The following is an 18822-nucleotide window of genomic DNA, read 5'->3' as shown; positions in this document are numbered from 1 at the left end:
CCATGCCACCTCACACTAAACCAGGTCACCCAAGGCTCTGTCCAACCTGCCCTTGGAACACCAGCCTCTGGTAGACCTGGCCTTCCAAATCAAGTCCCATGTTCTAAATACTCAACCCCCTGACTATGGCTCCACTGTTCTAACCATTTATTAACCTGACAAATCCACCTAGCCTTTTTAGGTCCTCCCCTTTATCCGGGAGAATTGATGAAAAGACAACCTGAGCTCCAGAGCCCCTGACCACCTCTCCCAGGGCTCTGTAGTCCTTCTTTATGTTCTCCGGGCTACTGCTATCTGTATCACTAGCACCCGCATGGACCTTTAGTAGTGGGTAATAGTCAGTGGGACTTAACTAGAGCAGGCAGCCTCTCTGCAACATCCCTGATCTGTGCCCCAGGTAGGCAACACACCTCCCTTGAGATGGGGTCAGGCTGACAGATGGGTGCCTCTGTGCCTTTCAGAGTGCCTACCACTATGACTCTCCGCTTTTTCCTGGCAGCACCAGTAGAGGTCTTCTTTCCCAGCGCACCAGCCGGTTGCTCATGCTGCGAGGGTGTTTCCTCGTCAGCCCCCTGCAGAACTGCAAAGCGGTTCTTGGTGAGGACATCAGATTTAAAGGGAAGCCCCTTGCTTTTAACTGTCCTCTTCCTGCTTTTTTTTGTTGTTTTTTTTTGTTACTATCTCCCAGCTTCCTGGGTTAACGGCCTCCTTCTTTCCTGCATGAGCTACAATGGACGCTTGAGGCCCCTGCAGTTTGGGCCTGGAGCAAGCAGTGCTGCTTCCTCTCAGCTTCCCTGACATCTTGCAGTCTATTAGTAGCATCCCGCAGCTCAGCCCCTGCTGCAGGAGGACCTGCACCGGGGAGCACCGAGTGCAGCCCTGCCCATTGTGCACCCTCCCCTCAGGAGAGCAGTGCAGGCACTTCCTGCACCCTGAGCTCCGCGCTGCAGCCTCCCCTCTCACCGGCTCTGTCTGGTGCCTACGCTGGCCACCGCCAGGGCAGCCCGAGCAGAGCTCCCAGAGCGGGCCCTGGTCCTGCAGCGAGTGCTCCCCATCCCGCCTGCTGCCCGTGCAAGCTGCTGTGCCATGCCCTGTTCACCCGCCCTGCCGCCACGCTCCCTGGGGTGGGCTTTGGACCAGTCAGGGCTGGTGCTGTCCATGCTGAGCCCCGTGCTGCCTGGCAGTGCTGCTTGCTGTGAGCGCCCAGCTCGGGTGTGTGTGAAGATGTCCACAGTGTAGCCATACCGGTGTCCAAACTCATATGCCTCTGTAGAGCTGATACTTTAATATTGACTTTTATACCTATTAAACTAAATGTTTTTTTAAGTGCTTGGCTCTTGGTCCTGCTGCCTCCTGTGTTAAAGCCCCGTCGTGGCAAACCCCTGGGCAGGACCTCACTTGCTGCCAGGCTGGGTGCTGAGCTGGTGCCACTGCAGAGTGGGGATTGTGGTGCTGGGTCAGCTCCCTGCCCAGACCCTGTCGCTGGGACAGGGAACCATGCAGCAGTGCTCCAGAAGAGCTGAACTCAGTGCTGCCGGCACCACTGTGCAAGGACACCTGGCACAGGGATGGTCACCACTGTGTCACTAGCTCCCAGGGAAGTGGTGGCAGTGAAGGTCTTGGGCATATCCCCTGGAGGCTCCAGCAATGGCAGAGGAATGCCAAGGAAGCGTGCCAGGAGCTGGGCTGCAGGCGTGGGAGATGATAATTCCTCAGTTCTGCTCTGGTCTAAGTCAGCCCTGACGGATGATTTTGCAAACCAGACTAATTCAGGGCAGATGGATGGTGCGTGGCTCTGGCAGCTCCCTGTTCGCCAGCAGGGTCACCGCACGGTCAGCGGTGCGGGCCTCGCGCCATTGGCTCTGCCTGTCCCTGGGGCTGGAGCTGAGCCTGCCCTGCGCCTGTGCCCGCAGCAGAAGGGGCTGTGGCTCAGGGTGCCCTGCCAGGGCCTCAGCCTGCAGCCCTCGAGCGCTGCGGGCTCTGGCACTGGCTCCTGGCAGGCCCTCCACCTCCCTGCTCATGCCCACGCCGTATGCAGCCCTGGTCCCACCATCCTGCGGGGTGGGGATCTCCTGTCTGGGCAGCTCATGAGCCCATAGTCCCCCTGTAACCCTGGACCCAGCTTTGGGTGCTGCTGTGCAAGCCCAGCGGTCAAATTGCCCATGACAGGGCTGCAGCCCTTGCCCCGGCTTGGCACTGCTGCAGCCCCCATGCGTCTGTGTCTGGGTCCCCGTGCACGTGTGCACAGCTGTGCCTATGGCCATGTGTGGGTCTGTGCCCCGGGCATGCCCATGTATGGCTCCAGACCATCCCACTGAGCACCGGTCCCAACCTGGGCACCTACTGGGACTGGCAGAGCTCTGAACATGGCCAAGGTGCTGGAAGCCCAGGTCCCCCCCCCAGCAGTCAAGCAGGGGAGCAGCCCCCTGGCACCGTGCTGCTGCAATGCAGTGCAGTGAGTTGGTGCCATCCTGCCGTGGGCAGCAGCCCTGTCCACCACCAGCTCCCTGCCTGGGGGGCTGCCCCAGCCCCATTCTGGAGGGACCCTGTCCCCCCCTGCCTACTGCATCCCACATCCTTCACCAGGCAGCACCTCTGCCTTTCCTGGCCCCACTGGCGTTATGGTATATGGAATCATAGAATCCCAGACTGGTTTGGATGGGAGGGGACAATAAAGTTCATCCAGTTCCACCCCCTGCCACAGGCAGGGACACCTTCCACTTGAGCAGCTTGCTCCAAGCCTCTGTGTCCAACCTGGCCTTGAGCACTGCCAGGGATGGGGCATCCCAGCACAGCAGCAGGCGGTGAATGGCACCCAGCTCAGCCCAAGCACATTGGCACAAGGGAGCACCCGCTCCCGCTGCCGCTGCACCAGCCTGCGGGTGGCCTGCGAGGTGCCAGTAGCACCCGGGGCTCTCCCGTGCAGAGAGGGGCCAGAAGGGAAGCGTGTTCCGGATGAAGGATCTTGGATGCTGGGGCTGCAGGGTGAGTTTTCCCCTCCAGTGGCACTGTGGAAGGGGCCATTCCCGGTGCTGAGGCAAGGCAGCAATCAGCAGAGCCTGCTCTCCATGCCTGCACACAGCTGCCTGCGGTTTGCCCATCACCAGGGGAACTTCCACCCAGATCCGGAGCAGAGGCTGTGCTCTGCCTGCTGCCCGCGCTCAGCCTCCCAGGGGAGCCCTGCAGGGAGCCAGGCAAGCCTGGAGCTGTTCTGCCTGCGCCTCTGCCTCTGCTGCCCGCTGTGCAGAGCGGGCACGGGCAGGAGCACAGGCAGGGCTGGCGCCTGCTCCTGCGCTTTCCTCCTGGCTGTGGTGCCGCTTGAGAGGCTCCCCTGGGAGCCAGGCTTGATTCCTGATCTCCCTTTTGCCACCTGCCCTGGTTTACAGGGGAGCTGAAGCGCTGCTGGCTGGGGCTGCCCAAGCCGTGGACACAGCGCTCCCTCTGGGAATTCAGGCTGCTGCTCCACGCTGAGGAGTTAAAGAGCTGCTTTCTTCCCTGCGGACCGGTGAGCAGGTACCCTCAGATCCTCCTCCCCACGGGTGACCAGCCAGGGGAGCAGAGCTTTGCAGTGGGATGTATCCATCAGCAGGGCCCAAGCCCCAGCATGCAGGGAATGCCCCAGGGGCAGCCGGGGTCCTTGGTGCGACAGGGCGAAGCGCTCAGTGCTCTGTTGTGCTGCAGGCCCTGCCTGCCCGGGGGAGCCCCGCGAGATCAAAGCGGTGCTGGGGAGATTCCTATCGCTCCTTACTCACCATCTCCGGGCAGGTCCCAACCCCTCAGCTCACCGTGACCCCGCTGCTGGCACCGGGCGCTGGCAGGAGGCTGCGTGTGCCTGATCATGCTCCCAGCCCACGCCGCCGCAGATGGCAGCTCCCCATCACCCCTTCATGCTCCCCTCGCTTTGCCTCTGCAGGCCTGGCTCCGTGCCCTGCTGCCCGCCTCTCCTCTCCTGCCTCCCCAGGGCTGCCACCGGGGGCCCAGCTCCCGCTCCTGCCCCCAGCCGAAGGGCAGGGTCTGTCCCAGCCCGGCCCAGGGCTGGCACCGCTGCGGTGACGGCGATGACAACGTGCCTGTGCCCAGCGCCCGCGCCCCTCAGGGCTCCGAGTCCCTCTCGCAGTGTATCCCACCCGCACCCTCCCCACCGCGGGGACGAGCAGTGTGGAGAGGAGACAGTGAAGGCGGCATGGGGAGTGCAAGAGGAAGGGTCATGGTGCAGCAGGGATGGGGAGGATGGAGATGCCTCGGGTGCAGGGCATGCGGGTGCCACAGGCTGGGTGAGAGGCCCCAGCTCAGTCAGCTTGGACCACAACACCCTTTGGAGCTGTGCAGCCACCCCAGCACGGCACATGGAGCTGATGGTGGCTCTGGCAGGGGAGGAGATGGCTGGGAAGAGGACTCTGAGCAAGCTGCTCCAGTGGAAGGTGTCCCTGCCCGTCGCAGGGGTGGAGCTGGAGGAGTTTTAAGGTCCCTTCAACCCAAACCAGGCTGGGGTTCTATGATTAATTTCACAGGGTTGACAGTGCCCAGCCACGTGAGCTGGTCTGCTCCTTCTGTGGGGGCAGGACAAGGCAGCCCAACTCATCTCCCAAGCACTGTGATGTCAAGCATGGTGGGCCTGGCTCCGGGGTGCATGGCAAAGGGTGGGATCCTGTATGACACCAGTGGGAGAGGAAGGTGATCTGGGTCTTCTAAGGGCACGGGTGGCTGGAGAGCACCATGATGATCATGCTGCTGTTCCTCTAAAGTGTGCTCTTCCTGGATCAGTGGATTCTGACAGCTGCTGAGGCAGCCTGCCCCAGTCAGGTGGCTTTGAGTGTGGTGTCCCTGAGAGAAACTGTGGCTGAGGAGCCTGAGGAGGAGCATCGTTTCCTGGCCAACCTGCTCCGCTTGATTAAATTCTCTGTCTCGGGGGAATTATGTCGCAGATCACAAGGGATCCAGCAGAAACTCACTGGAGTCCAGTTCCTGATCCCCCAGGAAGCCTGAAGGGTGGGTTAAGCTCCTTTGATTGGTGCTGGCGTGAATTCAGCTCATTACAGAAAGAGCATGGCTGCTGTCCAGGGAAATGAGGGCTCTGCTTCCAGCGTGCCTTGGAGAGGCAGCCATGTGCTTGCTGCTGAGCTGCACCCTGTTTCTCTTGGGTCTCACCAGGTCTCAGTCTGTTGGCTTGGCACTGCCCAAGCAATGTGAGGACAAAGGGGTTTCTCTCATAACAGGACCTTTGTGTGCTGGTGAAAGGTGGCTGGAAGGCAGCCCTGGAGCCTGAGTCTCCAAGGCACAGGGTGAGCCCCGGACAGGAGCTGGGCCAGGATCCTTGGGAATGCTCTTGGCAAGGACACCTTTCAGCCCATGGGGGTACCTACCCATGGCAGCACAGAGAGCTGCAAGCAGCTACTGACTTGTGAGCTTTCTCATCTCTCTTTGGTTCTGCCTGGGATTACCATAGGAGGAGGAAGGGATCCTGACATTTGCTGTAGATATAGTATTTGAGGTGGATTCTTTTCGGCAAATACATGTATTTGAATAAAAGTCAGCACAAATCTCTTTGCAAAGGTTATGTTGAAAGAGGAACAGTGCACAGATTGCTAGCCCTGGTTTGGGACTTGCTGAAGGAGACACTCTTCCTCCAGACTGAAGTGAGTGGAACAAGATCTGTGTAAAGCTGAAATCACAGCATCTCACAAAACCGGGGACAGATGCCTCCTGCAGTCATAAACCAGCCCAGGCACCCGCCTCAACAGGTTCCTCCATGTTCTGTCAGATACATAGGACTGATGTGTCCAACAGGCCACACCAGGCTCTTCCAGGAGCAAACTGAAGCTTGCCTTACTTTTCCCTACAGCAAACACAAGAGACTCCTTTGCTAATCCAAGAGTTTCATGGCTGGGACCTCTCCTCTTTATTTTTCCTGTTTCCCTGCTGTTTGCCCAGGCAAGTATTCCCTCTGTAATTCACATTCTCCACAGGGGACCTCGTGCTGATGCTGCTTTGCCAGGCTGGACAGATGACTGCTGGTAGATTTTGCTCTTGTCAATGTCCTGCTCCTTTCACTCCACCTCTACCTCAGGAGCAGGGCTCTTCTCAGCGCTGTCATTGCTTCAACCTCCTGACGACCGAACATGCAGCTCCCTCAAAGGCTGTGACAGTTGTCTGGGCTCTGCAGCCTGACTGCTAGAACAGGTAAGAGACATTTCAACAACCTAAATGTGAATACAGTTATCAAGACCTGGGGGTAAGGAGAGTGCTAAACTGAACTGAGTTATGTGCCTGGGCTGCAGATGGGTGTGCAACTGTTTCTATTGTCTTGGATGAGATAATGCCTGAAAAATCATGATTACATGTTACTGGGCAGGGAGCAGCTGCAATTATCTGCATAACACAACCCCAGTGCACAGGCAGGATTTCACTTCCCCAGTGGAGTTACCTGCCCAGCTTTGGCAACAGCTCAGGCAGGTTTTCATCTCCTCTGGTCCACTCTTTGGACCCAAAGAACAGGTTCTTAGGTCACGTTGTTCTGAAAAGGGGAGGAAAGCCCATCAGAAACACAGGGAAGGGAGCTCCTGGTTTCTTGCTCTCTGAAGCGCACACTGGGCCCTTGGTTTGCTTTAAACACTCCTCTGATTGTGGAACAGGAGATAGGACAGGGAAAGTTCTAGAACCTGCTGGTGTGAAAAGTAAGGACTTGCCTTCCTCAGAGCAGCCATGCACTTCACAAACAGCTCCTGGTGACAGGCAGGAATCTACTCACCCCTCTGGCAGCTGTAATCTCTCCACATCTCAAGGTTCTGGTGAGGTCAGAGACCAGGCAGATTCTGCTTCTTGTCTGAATTCCCCCACTTCTTTCTCCAGTTTCCTGTCTGAAGGACGAGCTGCTTGGTCAAACCCTTCCTCTTCTTCCTCCTCTCTTACTGATGATATGGGCCTGTTGCCCTCCTTGTCCACTGTCTTTTTCCACTACTGGGACAAACTTGTTGTTTGGGCCCCTATCTCGACCCTGGTGTCCTCAGGTGCAGTTTGGGTCCCAATCTCTACTATCATGTTCTCCGATACAGTTTGCACCCCAGTCTGTCAGGATGCTCAGAGGTGGTTTGGGTCCCTGTCTTAAGCATGGTTCTCTGACAGTACTGAACAGTGGCTCAGGAGGCACAGGCCAAGCCCCAGTACAGTGCTAGGAGACACTGGTTTCACAGGGGTAGGCAAGGCACCCTCCTGTCAGCTGGCCCAGCAGCTTGCCAGGGTTACTTGCCTGTTCAGTTATGAAGTCCCAGGCTGTGAGAGGTGGTACCTGCCCAAACCCTTCTGCATGCCCTGCACCCAGAGACCAGCCACCTCAGGGCACGCACGCTCCAGTATTGCCTCACCCAAGGATGACCAGATTCCACAAACCCTGTAGCGTGTTAGTGGTATCAAACAGCTTATGTAAGGGTGAGCAAGGACTCCAGGAGCCTGTGTAATAAAACCACCCACATGAATCCCAGGTAGGAAGAGGCAGATGTATTCCCTCATCCTTTCCACACAGGAAGGCACCAGTGCCAGGGCAAAGCACAGAGCCATGTTTGTACCAACACGTTCCCAAGTCAGCCGTCAACAAACTTGGTGAGCCGCACAGAGGCTTGCTCCTGAGTAACTGCTGCAGCTATAGCCCATGGGGTACAGAACTGCCCTTGCCTCAGGCCTCACGTTAGGCACCAAAAAGGACAGCAGTGGGCTGCCCTGGGCTGCTCACCAGATGCCCACCAAGCTGCTCCCCTCTGCTCCCAGGACAGACGGGAAGAAATTAAGATGGAAAAGAACTTGTGGATCAAGGTAAAGGCAGTTTAATAAAGCAGAAACAAGGCTGTGTGCAGAAGCAAAGGAAAACAGGAGATTTATTCTTTATTTCCCATCATCAGGTGACGTCCAGACAATTCTCAGGAAATAGGGCTTCAGCAAGCATAGTAGTTGCTCCAGAAGACAAACATAGTAACAATGAATATCCCTCCTCTCCTCCTTTCTCTTAGCTTTCCCTGCTGAGCAGATGTCATATGGCATGGAGTATCATAGAACCACAGACTGGTTTCTTTTGGAAGGGACCTTAAAGCTCCTCCAGCTCCAACCCCTGCCACGGGCAGGGACCCCTTCCACTAGAGCAGCTTGCTCCAAGCCCCTGTGTCCAACCTGGCCTTGAACACTGCCAGGGATGGGGCAGCCACAGCTTCTCTGGGCACCCTGTGCCAGCGCCTCAGCACCCTCACAGGGAAGAATTTATTCCCTTTTGTCAGTTGGGGTCAGTTGTCCTGACCCTGTCCCCTCCCAAGATCTTGCCCAGCCCCAGCCTTCTGGTGATGGAGGAATGTTGGATGTATGGCCTTGATGCTGGGGAGCACTCAGCAGCAGCAGCCAAAACACTGGTGTGCTGTCAACACCTAGTTAGTAGTACAAAGCCCAGCACTATGAGGGCTGCTAGGGGTTGAATTAACTCCATCTCAGCCAGATACATTCCAACTGTTTATTTAAAACATTACAAGCCACTTTTAACAAAATCACAACGAACACTGAGGATCTGAAAAGCCACACAGCACTCTGGGCATCACAAAGATAAATGCTCTGCAGGCCCTGACCAACCCAGGGGCTAAATGTGCAGACAAGCACCTCCAAGAGGATGATAATACCTTGTTCCACTTCTCTCAGCCAAAGAGCAATACTGCTTTGTAAGCAGGTGAGGTTGTAAATTAGAAACCCCAATCTCTTATCTACCTGTAGAAGGTGCCCAGGCACCTGGAGAGCTCTGATGGTGGTAAGCTTTTAAGTTTCATATGAGAGAAAGCATGGCTGCAGTCACAGCTGGAAGGAAGCCACATGCTGAGCTGCAATGTGAAGACTACCCTAGCACAAGGTGTGTGGGACATGCTGCATTTCTTCTCACCCAGAATCCTCCATTTTTTCCCCTTGTTGTCCTGTACCAGCACAGAACATCCTCTCTAGCCCAGAAGGAAGGGGGAACGAATACACGTACATCCACAGACTAAGGAGGGTCACCTTTTGCTGGAACTTGGATCTCGCTCCCTACCCCAATCCAAAATCTGAGAACAGGGCTAGCTCTGGAAGGACAAAGCCCTCTATGAGCTAGGATCCATGAGGCAACTAATAGACTGCAGGCTGATGACTCGCCTTCTGCATCTGAACGATCTTGCCAAAGCCACCTCTTCCAACATCGTAGTCTGTCCGGTACTCATCTCGCACCTGGGGCACAGCAGGAACACAGGTATTAGCATCGTGCACTGCCTGTCTCCTGCTAGGCTTCAGGATCATCACCCCCTCCTTGCTCAGCTGGTGGAGAACTAAAGTTCAGGTTAGAAGTACTCTGATTCATTTGAAATCTCTTCAAATAATCTATAAAAAGGTGGTAATTGTGATGAAAATGGTGAGGATATATCTGATGGCTGAGGTCTTTAATTTGGACAAGCAGCAACCAAAATCGCAAAATATTTTTATTCAGCTTTGTGATCCTGCTTTCTGGATTGCCAAGCATGGCTTCCAGGATATTTTCTCCCCTACACTGAGGATATTTTTTTCTCCAAACCTGCAAAGGAATCTCACTTCTGCACTGGGGCAGCCCACTGGATGATGATATTAGCCTGGTAGCTGCACTGTCCCTCTCCATGCAAATCTACATAATTTTAAGAATGCTAGCTTGAATGTAGGTGCCATTCTGCTTGCATTGCAGGAAGTTTGGAGTCCTACAAAGAAATGCCCTTAAGTTCCATCGCTAGCTTTTAACACCAGGCATCAGTTACTGAAACAACCTGGGAGTGGCTAAAGTTCATCGTCAGGTCTTTACAGCCTACACACTCTTCTGCATGACACAAAACTAGCACACTCTGAGGGGGATCAAGTTCAAGGTATGAACTGGGATTGCCTTTACCTGTCCTCCAGTCTTTCCTCTTCCATACTGTCGCCCTTCCTTAAACCCTGCATCCCAGTCAGTTCGAATGATGCGGTCGTCCAGTCGTGTGCCGTTGACAAAGCGCATGGCATTCTCAGCATCTGCTCTTGTGTAGTACCTGGAGCATACTATAAGGAGAAATAAGCACTCTTTCGTTGGGTACAAGGATAATAAAAGGAAACTATTTTATCTGAGAGGCAGAAAACTCGTGCCTTCCAGCTCTTCCTTCTCAAACTGCTCTTCTCTATGGGATCAAATACTGTATTCATATAAGCCCAAGCTAAAAATAGCTCCCACTTGGCCAGGATTCTGAACGTGAATGCTAGTACCTGCACAGACAAGAAGTAGCTTAGGATCGCTTATTTCTAAAGTAGATGAAACAAACGTGTTAAAGCTTTGCTAAGGGCAAGAAACCTGTAAAATGTCTCTTATACTCTGTGAAACTTGACTGAGTTTGAACACGAGGGGCAGGCCTCACTGGAGAGCAAAGACAGTTCAGGGTATGACTTGTACAAGCGTGCACCCTCTGCCTGGGAATGCTGCCATGGCTTACCCTGCTACGTCGCTCAGGTCTAAAGTTAAGGTGAGAAAGTGAACACCTGCCCTGGCCAGGCAAGAGCTCAGGGAGGAACCCGAGGTGGCAACCACGCACACGGGCTGTCTGCGGCAGGGAACCGCAAAGGATACTCCACAAAGCAGAAGCCACAGGGGGTTTTCTTGATCTTGTCCAGCCCCATCACAATCCTCTTGACGTCTCCGCACTTGGCGAAGAGCTCGTGGATCTGCTCCTCGGTGGTGTAGAAGGACAGGTTACCCACATACAGCGTAGAGGAGACCTTCAGGGACTTCTCCTGCAGCTGCCGGCTGCCCTGAGGGCGGAGGGGAGGGCGCAGAGCGGTGAGCACGGCGCCAGGCCCCGCCGGTCACCCCCGCTCGCTGCACGGCCTTTCCCCAGCCCCGCCGCCCCCCCGCCCCGGCCCCGCGGCGGGCGCACCCGGAAGTGCTGGTCGCGGTACTGGCTGATCTCGCAGTAGGAGTCGCTGTTGAGCCCGCTCAGCGTGGTGCTCAGCAGCCCCGAAACGGCGCTGCGCCCGCTCCTCGAGCCCTCTCCCCCCGCCGCCATCGCGACCACCGCACCACCCGCGCCGCCGCCACGCAGCCCGATTGGCCCCAGCGCCCGTCGCTCGGGGCGGGGAGGCGGGGCGGTAGCGGCGCGCAGCCAATGGGCGCGCGGAGCCGTCGGAAGCGCGGTTTCGGCGCGGCCGCTGAGCCCGTCCCGGCATGCCCCGCGCCTTTCCCGCAGCGGCGGCTGCCGGTGTGGGGCGCGCGGGGCCATGGCGGGGGTGCGGCTGGCGGCCCCGGCAGGTACCGAGGGCGGGCCCGCGGGCCCCGCCGCCCGCGCTGGGCCCTCCCTCGCCTCCCCGCTCCCGTCCTGTGTTCAAGGGCTGGTGCGGGAGCTGCTGAGGGAGGAGGCGCCGGCCCGCATCGCCGCCCTCACCGAGGAGTTGTTCCAGGCGGCGAGGAGCGCCCCTGAGCAGGCCGGGGGAGCGGCTGAGCTGGAGCCGCGGACTCCCGGCCCGCCCGCGGCAGCGCTCGCCCAGGTTGGTGGCCGGGGGCTCTGCCTCTGCGGCCCGGTTGAACCCGTGGCTTCAGCGCTGCGGAAAAGTGAACAGAACGGGGTTTGCATCTCTTCAACCCGAGAGCTTGGAAGGCCGAAATAAAGTGGAAAGTGTTGTGCAGGCACCATGTTCATCGTAGGTGTGAAAGTGCATAATGACGAGAGGCGTTACTGGTACCGTGGTGATGTTGAGCGGTTTTGTTACTCCACTTTTCTAGTAGTGTCTGGTTGTAATTTCAAGTCCAAACACAAGCAGGGAGCGCTGTGCCCTGAGGCGTTGGTACTGGATGAGGGGAGAGGTCTTGCTCACCCTGTGCGTGGATTCCCATATCAATAGTGGGTGCTTGAGGAAGAGGCTGCCCCATCCCTGGCGGCGTTCGAGGCCAGGTTGAACACAGGGGCTTGGAGCAAGCTGCTTTAGTGGAAGGGGGCCCTGCCCGTGGCAGGGGTTGGAGCTGGATGAGATGTAAGGCCCCTTCCAACACAAAATCGGTCTGGGGTTCTGTTACTTGTTTCTTCTAGAGGAGTGCTTATAAAACAGTAAATGTCAGCTTCAGAAGGTTTTTCTCTAAAAGAGCAGTACATAGTTCTGAAATAAAAACAAGGCTGGTGGGATATTGCCCAACCTTTTCCTCCATAATTGTATTTTGGAAAGAGATTTAACTCGGAGCAATTACTGTCAAAGCAAGCCGGATTTTAAAAGTTGTGTGTTTGTGACAGGAGCAGGACAGGCTTGCAAGTTCAATAAACAGAAAGTAATTCTTGGTGCAGTCTGTAAAGAAATACAGGGGCATAAAACTGGTGACCTTCAATTCCTACTGAATCAGTTGGGCTGTCAGTTTGAAAGAAAGGAGAAAGCATTCATTTGTAATCTGATCCCTTCAATTAAAGGGGCCATGAAAAGACTCCTAGTTAGAGCATATTTGTAGTCAAGATCTGCCACACAGACAAGGATTAGAAGTGATGGAAATGCAACCCTTCAAGGTGGGTTTTTAAAGGAGCTTGTTGCCTTGATGTAAGACTGAATCATCTTTTTAACAAGAGTATATAGTCAGTAGCCTTTGTTCTTTGCTAAGTTTCCTGATGGAGGTATTTAAAATAATTAAACTACTTAGTTTTCTTTTTTGATAGGCAAAAGAGGTGAAGCTGTACTGCACATCCCAATGCAATGCCTGGAGCTCTTTTCCAAAACCTCCGAGCTTTTCAAGCTTGTTCAAAATGCCCATGATGTATCCTGAAAGCTGCCAGTGAATCAGTTGGGTTTGGTGATGTGCTATTGCACACGTTTTGTGTCTGTGAATGTTGGTGAGAAAATTGGTCCCAGATGGATAGGTCATGTTTTGCTGTGAAATAGCCTTTCATAAAAGACTGGATGGATCTGATGGAATATCCCTGTGAGAAGAGCATGTGCTTCCTGCCAGCTGCTTAGGGTTCTCCTTCATGACGGACCTATGGAAAATAATGATCCATACTTTTAGCTGAAGGAATGCTGTGTGGTCTGTTTAGCATGCCTGTTTTCAGGTCACTGTCTCAGATCTCCCTGTGGGATCATAGAACAGTTTCATGGGAAACTCACACCTTTGACTCCAATGTAAAAGGGAGTTGCACAAACATATGGGCAGGTCATTATGTGATACACAAGAAAGAGGGCTCCTTTGCCAGTAGTAGATTTCCATGTGACCCAAATCCAGGACAAAATGGAATCTAATGGAATTCTCCTACTCAGGTTGAAGAGGGTGCAATAAGCCTGTGGAACTGGGCTGTGACCAAACACACGGGTTCTGTTGTCAATGATGAGCAAAGAGCTAAACGTATGTATGTGTTCCATACTTTCCTCAGTCTGTTTTGTGTGCTGTAGCATGAAAAGGAAACTCTTTGCGGTGTTGTAGACCTGTTTGGATCTTTGCAGATAGGGTGTAGACAGAGGAAAATACACAGCTGGCCTTGAGTAAACAGTTTAGGAAGAAACATCCCCATGTAATAGTCGTCTTGCAACAGAGGTTCAGTGCTGGTCTTCTTATTCCCCCTTTCCATGCCAGCATCAGTAAAGACGTGATGTGACCAAAGGAAGCTGTAATTTGCCTTCTGATGCTATGGTTTTAATCTAAAAATTTATGGAAAAAACATATAAATTTTAGACCGTTGGTCACTTAATTTACATCAAATGAAATTGTTTATTTAGTATAACTATCTCATCATACAGAAAAACTAAATCCTCTACTTCCCTGCCTTAGCCAGGTACACAGCTGGTGGATTTACTTGGAGGAGGGCTGGGGGGAAGCAGAAGTGAGCTTTTGGTCTTTTCCTGTTCTTTATGTGGCTCTGCGGGATTGCAGCATCTGGCCTGCAATTTTGTCTTGAGGGATTATAGTCAAAATTAGGCATAATCTGCATTATATACATTTTATCAGGTAAAGGCAAAGGGTAAGTTTACCCAAAATAAGTAGTAATTGTAGAGTGTAGTATTCTCAGATCTTCTATCACAGCTGAAGGGCCAGGGAGAGGCTTTTTTTAAATACGTTAAGTGATGTCTTTTCCACTGCTGATGTATAAGGAAGGCCTGGAAATATTTTTTCTTTGAAAATGTAGATTATTAAACTTCATTTCCCTGTCTTGCTGAAGGCTATTTTGAGACTCTCAAGACATGTTACTGTAAGCACCTGCAATGTAATTAAGTCTTTTAATATCGTGTATTTAACTTAAACTCTCTCTAAAGTGTCTAATAGGTGATTCTGAGAATATGTTTGTTTTCCTTACTGCCTGAAAAGCTGTTTTAAGCAACTTGGCTAAAAGTCAGACTGCTTTGAGTCCTGAAGCTTTCAGATTTTCTCTCTTGTAATTTAAAGTAGCAAACAGTCTCTCAGCTACAGAGGGCCTGACTTTCTGAAGGACAAAAACCCCAAAGGAACAGTGAACTCAGGAATGTCTGCCTGTTTTCTTGCAGTACGGTTTGTTGCCTGCAGGTTGGTGTGCCTTTGTGAAGGCAGTGATCCTCCAGAGGCAACTATCCGAAGACAGATTTTGGTAAGGCCAGTGATGGGTGAGCAGGGAAGTACAGCTGATCCCCAAGGGAAACCTTCAAACCCTGTTTGGGTTGCTTTGGAAGGGGAGTGAAATGAGCTTCTGGGGAATAAACACACTGAAAGGAGAACCTGTGTTATCACAGGGATACCTTGCTGAGCCAGTGCAGTTGGCATTACAGCTTTGTCATATGGAAAAATGTTACATGAGCAGCACATTCATTTATTTCAGTATCTTACTGTCTAATAGGACACCATGTCTTATGCTGCATCTAAGTTCAGGACTTCATTCAGGCATGAGAAGTGCTTGTCAGAAAGTGGAGAGGTGAAACAGCCCTCTCTTACTTTCAGATATGTGTATCAGCGAGATGAGATCTAACATTGCCTTGAAAGTTGTTCCTGAAAGTGACTACTTTCACAAAGCACATATAATTTTCTCCTTCAGATGTCTATGAAAACTGGAAAAGGATGGATAGATATTGGAAAGCCTGATCTTGCTGATGAGTTTCTGGAGATTGCCATGAATGTAAGTTCTTTTCCAATTTTGATTTCTTATAAACACATCTCTTTGTAGGTTCCATGGGTGATGCTGCACTTTGTTTTCTAGAGTATAGAAAAACTGTATACGAAGTTACTTGAGGGGAGCGATGGTGAAGCAGATATTCATGTGCACAAAGCTGATGTGGAGAAGCACCTCTTCAAAGTACTTTCTTATCAGGCTGAATCAGTATGTGTTCTTCCCAATTTTCCTTATAAGTCACTAGGGGTATAGAGGGAAACTCCGAGATGTATGAATACTTGGCACTGAGGACTTGCTGAGGGATATGTTTCCTTCACTTAGATGTAAGATAGCAGATCTCGTGTTTGCATCCAGTGTTGCAATCATGTAATGGTTTTTAATTTCACTTGTTTATTGCAGTCATTTCTGCTAGTTCAGATTTGTTGCTCTCTGATTTGGCTAACATGGCTGTTAGAAAGCAAACAGCTGCCTTTCTGAATCAGAAATAAGTCAGTTCCAGAGGTGTCCTGTGCTTGGCTGAAGAAGGGGTATAGGGCTGGTGTAGAGCCAGGGTCCCCCAGACTGCATTCACATAGCATGTGCACAGCAAGGCAAGTCCCTTTGGACACTCATCACAGCGAGGTGTTGTGCCTGACTGAAGTTTCTGAGTATTTTATCAATGGTACAGAGTATTGCAGACATAAGAGTGTAAATAGAAATCATAGTTACCTGCATTTGCTGGTCATGGCACTGACCTCAGTATCCAGGAGGACTGTCTCAAAATTCTGAAGAGCTTCCTTAAGCAGCCAAAGCAGTGGCCAGAATTTTTAATTTGATCATGGAGGCAAAAGGGAACCTTAAATTATTGGAGAGGTGGTTTAAGGTTTGGTGAACTGTTGTAACACCTTAACATTGGGAAGAACAGGGGAGATGAAGATTAGGTACTAAGGAGAAACTCTTCCTTGAGGGTGCTGAGGCGCTGGCACAGGGTGCCCAGAGAAGCTGTGGCTGCCCCATCCCTGGCAGTGCTCAAGGCCAGGTTGGACACAGGGGCTTGGAGCAAGCTGCTCTAGTGGAAGGTGTCCCTGCCCGTGGCAGGGTTTGGAGCTGGAGGAGCTTTAAGGTCCCTTCAACCCAAACCAGTCTAGGATTCTGTGATTGTATGATTCTAATTCTTCCCTGCATCTGGCCTTTCCACACTACCTAGGCGCTGCTGTGTTTTTCTGGATGTTTTTATCATCTGGCAATATATAGAAATAAACAGAATTACTGTAAGGACAGATATCTAATCCCAAACTTGGCCTTACTGAATGTGAAAAACCCAAGTCCTCTTTTAGAGAATCATTATTTTAGTGGATTTTAAAGCGTGTTGCTCAGTACAGTTTGTTAGCATGCTCTACTGCTTTCTTAGGGAGTTGCTCAAGGGGATTTTCAGAAAGCAGTGATGTGTGTGCAGCGCTGCAAAGATATGTTGATGAATTTGCCAAAAGAGGTAAGTGAAATAATCTCTTCTTTATCACTCCAAACTTGGCAAGTCTGCTTTCCTCTCTCTATGTTCAAGAACAACATATAGCATTCTGGAAAGTACCCTGAACTGTGTTCTCTCTTCTGTGATTGGTTGCTTATTTGAACTTTCTTACTGAAAATTTTGCATGAAGCCAGCACTTTTTTTTTCTTCAAAGTTATTTTTTTTTTGGTTGCTGTTGTTCCTCATAGTTTATAATTCAAACTAGAATGATAAACTCTTCCTAAAGAATGAGAGAAGACAAATCAGCAGGCAGGGTAAAATGATGCCTAAATTGAATGTGTCACCTACTCTTGTACAGAACCAGCTGCATTTTACAGCTTGATCTTACATTCATCTTCCTTACTTGTACCCACATGAACTTTTGTCTGGAGACAGATGGGGCAAGCGAAGAGCTGAGTCACTGAGTTTTTGATATGCAAGCCTGTCACTGCTCTCAGTACTAATCTTCATCTTCATGAAGCTGTAGAGCTATGAATGGAGGCTTCCCACGCCACTAAACTGAGGGGTTTTGTAGTTCTTATGTCACAGAACAATGTCCAGAGAAATAAACTCAGGCATACACAGACGAGTTCTTTGTTGGTAAAGATAAAAGACTAGTATGTTTATATCAGAATAAACTTCCCCACATGCATTTTCATTTGCTTGCTTAAATATTTTCCCAGTATTTAGGAAGCATTTTGTTCCTGTCTCTGTGGTATAGGTAATAAAATATAAAGAGTAGACCTGGATTCTGAAAGGGAAATACAGGAAATCTGGTTGGAGTTTAATTGGGTTTTAATCGATTCAACTCCAACCACTTTTAAATTGGGCTGGGTTTTCTTTTTGTGTGATCTGCAGGTGCTGTTCAGTGCACTGAGGCAGTTGCAGGGTCCAGCTTTGGTTTGAATCACAAGAGCAAAGCAGAGCTCACTGCATCTTTGTATCATTTCAGTTTAAATTAATGCTTTCTGCTTTAACTCCTCCATTAAATAATATTAAATAATATTAAACTTCTCATGATGAATGCTCCTCACAAACCAGGAGCACTGATGGCAGACAAGGAGAGGGTTTCTGATCATGAGCGATACAGTTTACTTCTGGCTTAAGGAGTGGTATTTAAACAGTGAGGAGGAAGGAAGAGCTGGTGATGGCTGAGTGACTCTGAACCTTTTTGAGCACTAGGTAGCCCTCAGTCCTTGGCCCTTCTAGGCTCCTGTTGTACCAGAGAGCCCTTGCAGAGTATCGCAAGGAGGTGGTTGTGTTATGGTACCACCGAGCAGCTGGAGAGGACTTGCAGCTTGTGGGTCATCAGTGATCTATGGAACGTAACCGGGACCTCTTGCCCTGTAGGTGAAATGCCAGAATTGTTCCAAACACTTGTTGTTCAGAGAGGTGCCAAGTTTCTGGGGATATTTAGTGTTAGGCTTGACACCTGGAACACAGTCATTCACTGAAATAGGATTTTAATTATCATTTGAAATACTTCTTTTCCAAGCATGCAGGTAAGTGTCTGGGATATGCCACAGTATGCCTACAGCATTATTGCATGGAACCCTCTCAGTACATAGACCTTTCTGCTCTGGAAAGAGAATGTTCACAAATGAACTAATGAAAATAAGGGTTTCACATCTGAGAGCGATGGGGGTTTGGTTCATGCATCTGCACCTGTGCTTTTGTCTCTGGATTGAATCGAGATAAACAACAAATTTGAAGCAAGATGCTGTGCTACCTCTCATTCTTGCCTGAGGATTTGAAATCTGGAGTCACTTGCAAGAAGCATCATTTATACTCAGAAAAGCAAGTTACTGCGGAGGCAAAATGGATGTAAATAATGGCAGCCTGTTAGCATTATAAAATGTATTTTCTGTCTCTTTGGACAACATATGACAGCTGCAGATCATTTTGGAGGAAAGACAAGTTGTTATGAACAGGCATTGTCAGGGCTGACTGATTAAGTACAGTGCTCTGAATAGACAAGCATTCAAAACCAGTTTTCTCCTAAAACTTGAAATGTGGATGAGGTTTTTTTAACCCCAAAGAGACCTGCTGGGAAGGAGCCTTCCATGGGGGAAGTACAACACTGACCTCTAGAAAGCTGCTTTTGTCATTTAAAAAAATGAAGTTGCAATATTCCAGTTTCCCCCTCTCAAGTTTTAACATCTGTTGTTTGGTTTACAGCTCTAGTGCCTTCAGCATGGTTTCTTGAGGAACTGTTCTACCTTACGTGCTTCAGGAATCCTGCTGGTTTGCATG

The 18822-nt window shown here is 51.2% G+C and overlaps 2 protein-coding genes across 8 annotated transcripts in view; one reads left to right on the top strand and one right to left on the bottom strand.

The window, feature by feature from the left end:
• Positions 1 to 8474: 8474 nt before the first annotated feature.
• On the bottom strand, positions 8475 to 11060 carry LOC133265606 (nuclear cap-binding protein subunit 2). Of its 2 annotated transcripts, none has more exons than XM_061446313.1 (4): positions 10920 to 11060; positions 10578 to 10794; positions 9905 to 10053; positions 8475 to 9222 (listed from the first exon to the last, which is right to left on the bottom strand). In XM_061446313.1, exons 1-4 carry the CDS (start codon positions 11046 to 11048, stop codon positions 9124 to 9126), a joined length of 594 nt encoding a protein of 197 aa, XP_061302297.1. In that variant the 5' UTR covers positions 11049 to 11060; the 3' UTR covers positions 8475 to 9123. The 2 variants fall into 2 exon arrangements, with proteins under 2 accessions (XP_061302297.1, XP_061302298.1); XM_061446314.1 differs by having other exon boundaries at positions 9905 to 10043; positions 10613 to 10794.
• A 1225-nt stretch (positions 11061 to 12285) lies between these two features.
• TEX11 (testis expressed 11) overlaps positions 12286 to 18822 on the top strand; it is a 28063-nt gene continuing 21526 nt past the window's right edge. Inside the window, exons 1-5 of one of the 6 annotated variants that reach the window (XM_061446297.1) lie at positions 12286 to 13354; positions 14488 to 14567; positions 15009 to 15089; positions 15171 to 15290; positions 16474 to 16554. In XM_061446297.1, coding sequence (XP_061302281.1) covers positions 15009 to 15089; positions 15171 to 15290; positions 16474 to 16554 — 282 coding nt within the window. In that variant the 5' untranslated portion in view covers positions 12286 to 13354; positions 14488 to 14567. The remainder of the gene's footprint in view (positions 13355 to 14487; positions 14568 to 15008; positions 15090 to 15170; positions 15291 to 16473; positions 16555 to 18822) is intronic. The other 5 variants (XM_061446302.1, XM_061446298.1, XM_061446299.1 and 2 more) reach the window with 5 other exon arrangements.

Source organism: Pezoporus flaviventris, unplaced genomic scaffold (genome assembly GCF_033815535.1).
Source record: "Pezoporus flaviventris isolate CSIRO_AGI_PZ_B2104156 unplaced genomic scaffold, CSIRO_AGI_Pfla_v1 ptg000005l, whole genome shotgun sequence".
Classification (NCBI taxonomy): Eukaryota; Metazoa; Chordata; class Aves; order Psittaciformes; family Psittacidae; genus Pezoporus; species Pezoporus flaviventris.
The sequence above is the reverse complement of the archived record's forward strand: the minus strand, read 5'-3'. Positions and strand labels throughout refer to the sequence as shown.

Coding starts and splice junctions, on each gene's coding strand:
- LOC133265606 (XM_061446313.1), bottom strand. CDS start 11,048: ATGGCGGCGGGGGGAGAGGGCTCGAGGAGCGGGCGCAGCGCCGTTTCG. Junction 10,795..10,919: donor ACCGCGACCAGCACTTCCGG/GTGCGCCCGCCG, acceptor CTCCGCCCTCAG/GGCAGCCGGCAGCTGCAGGA. Junction 9,223..9,904: donor GAGGAAAGACTGGAGGACAG/GTAAAGGCAATC, acceptor GCTGTGCCCCAG/GTGCGAGATGAGTACCGGAC.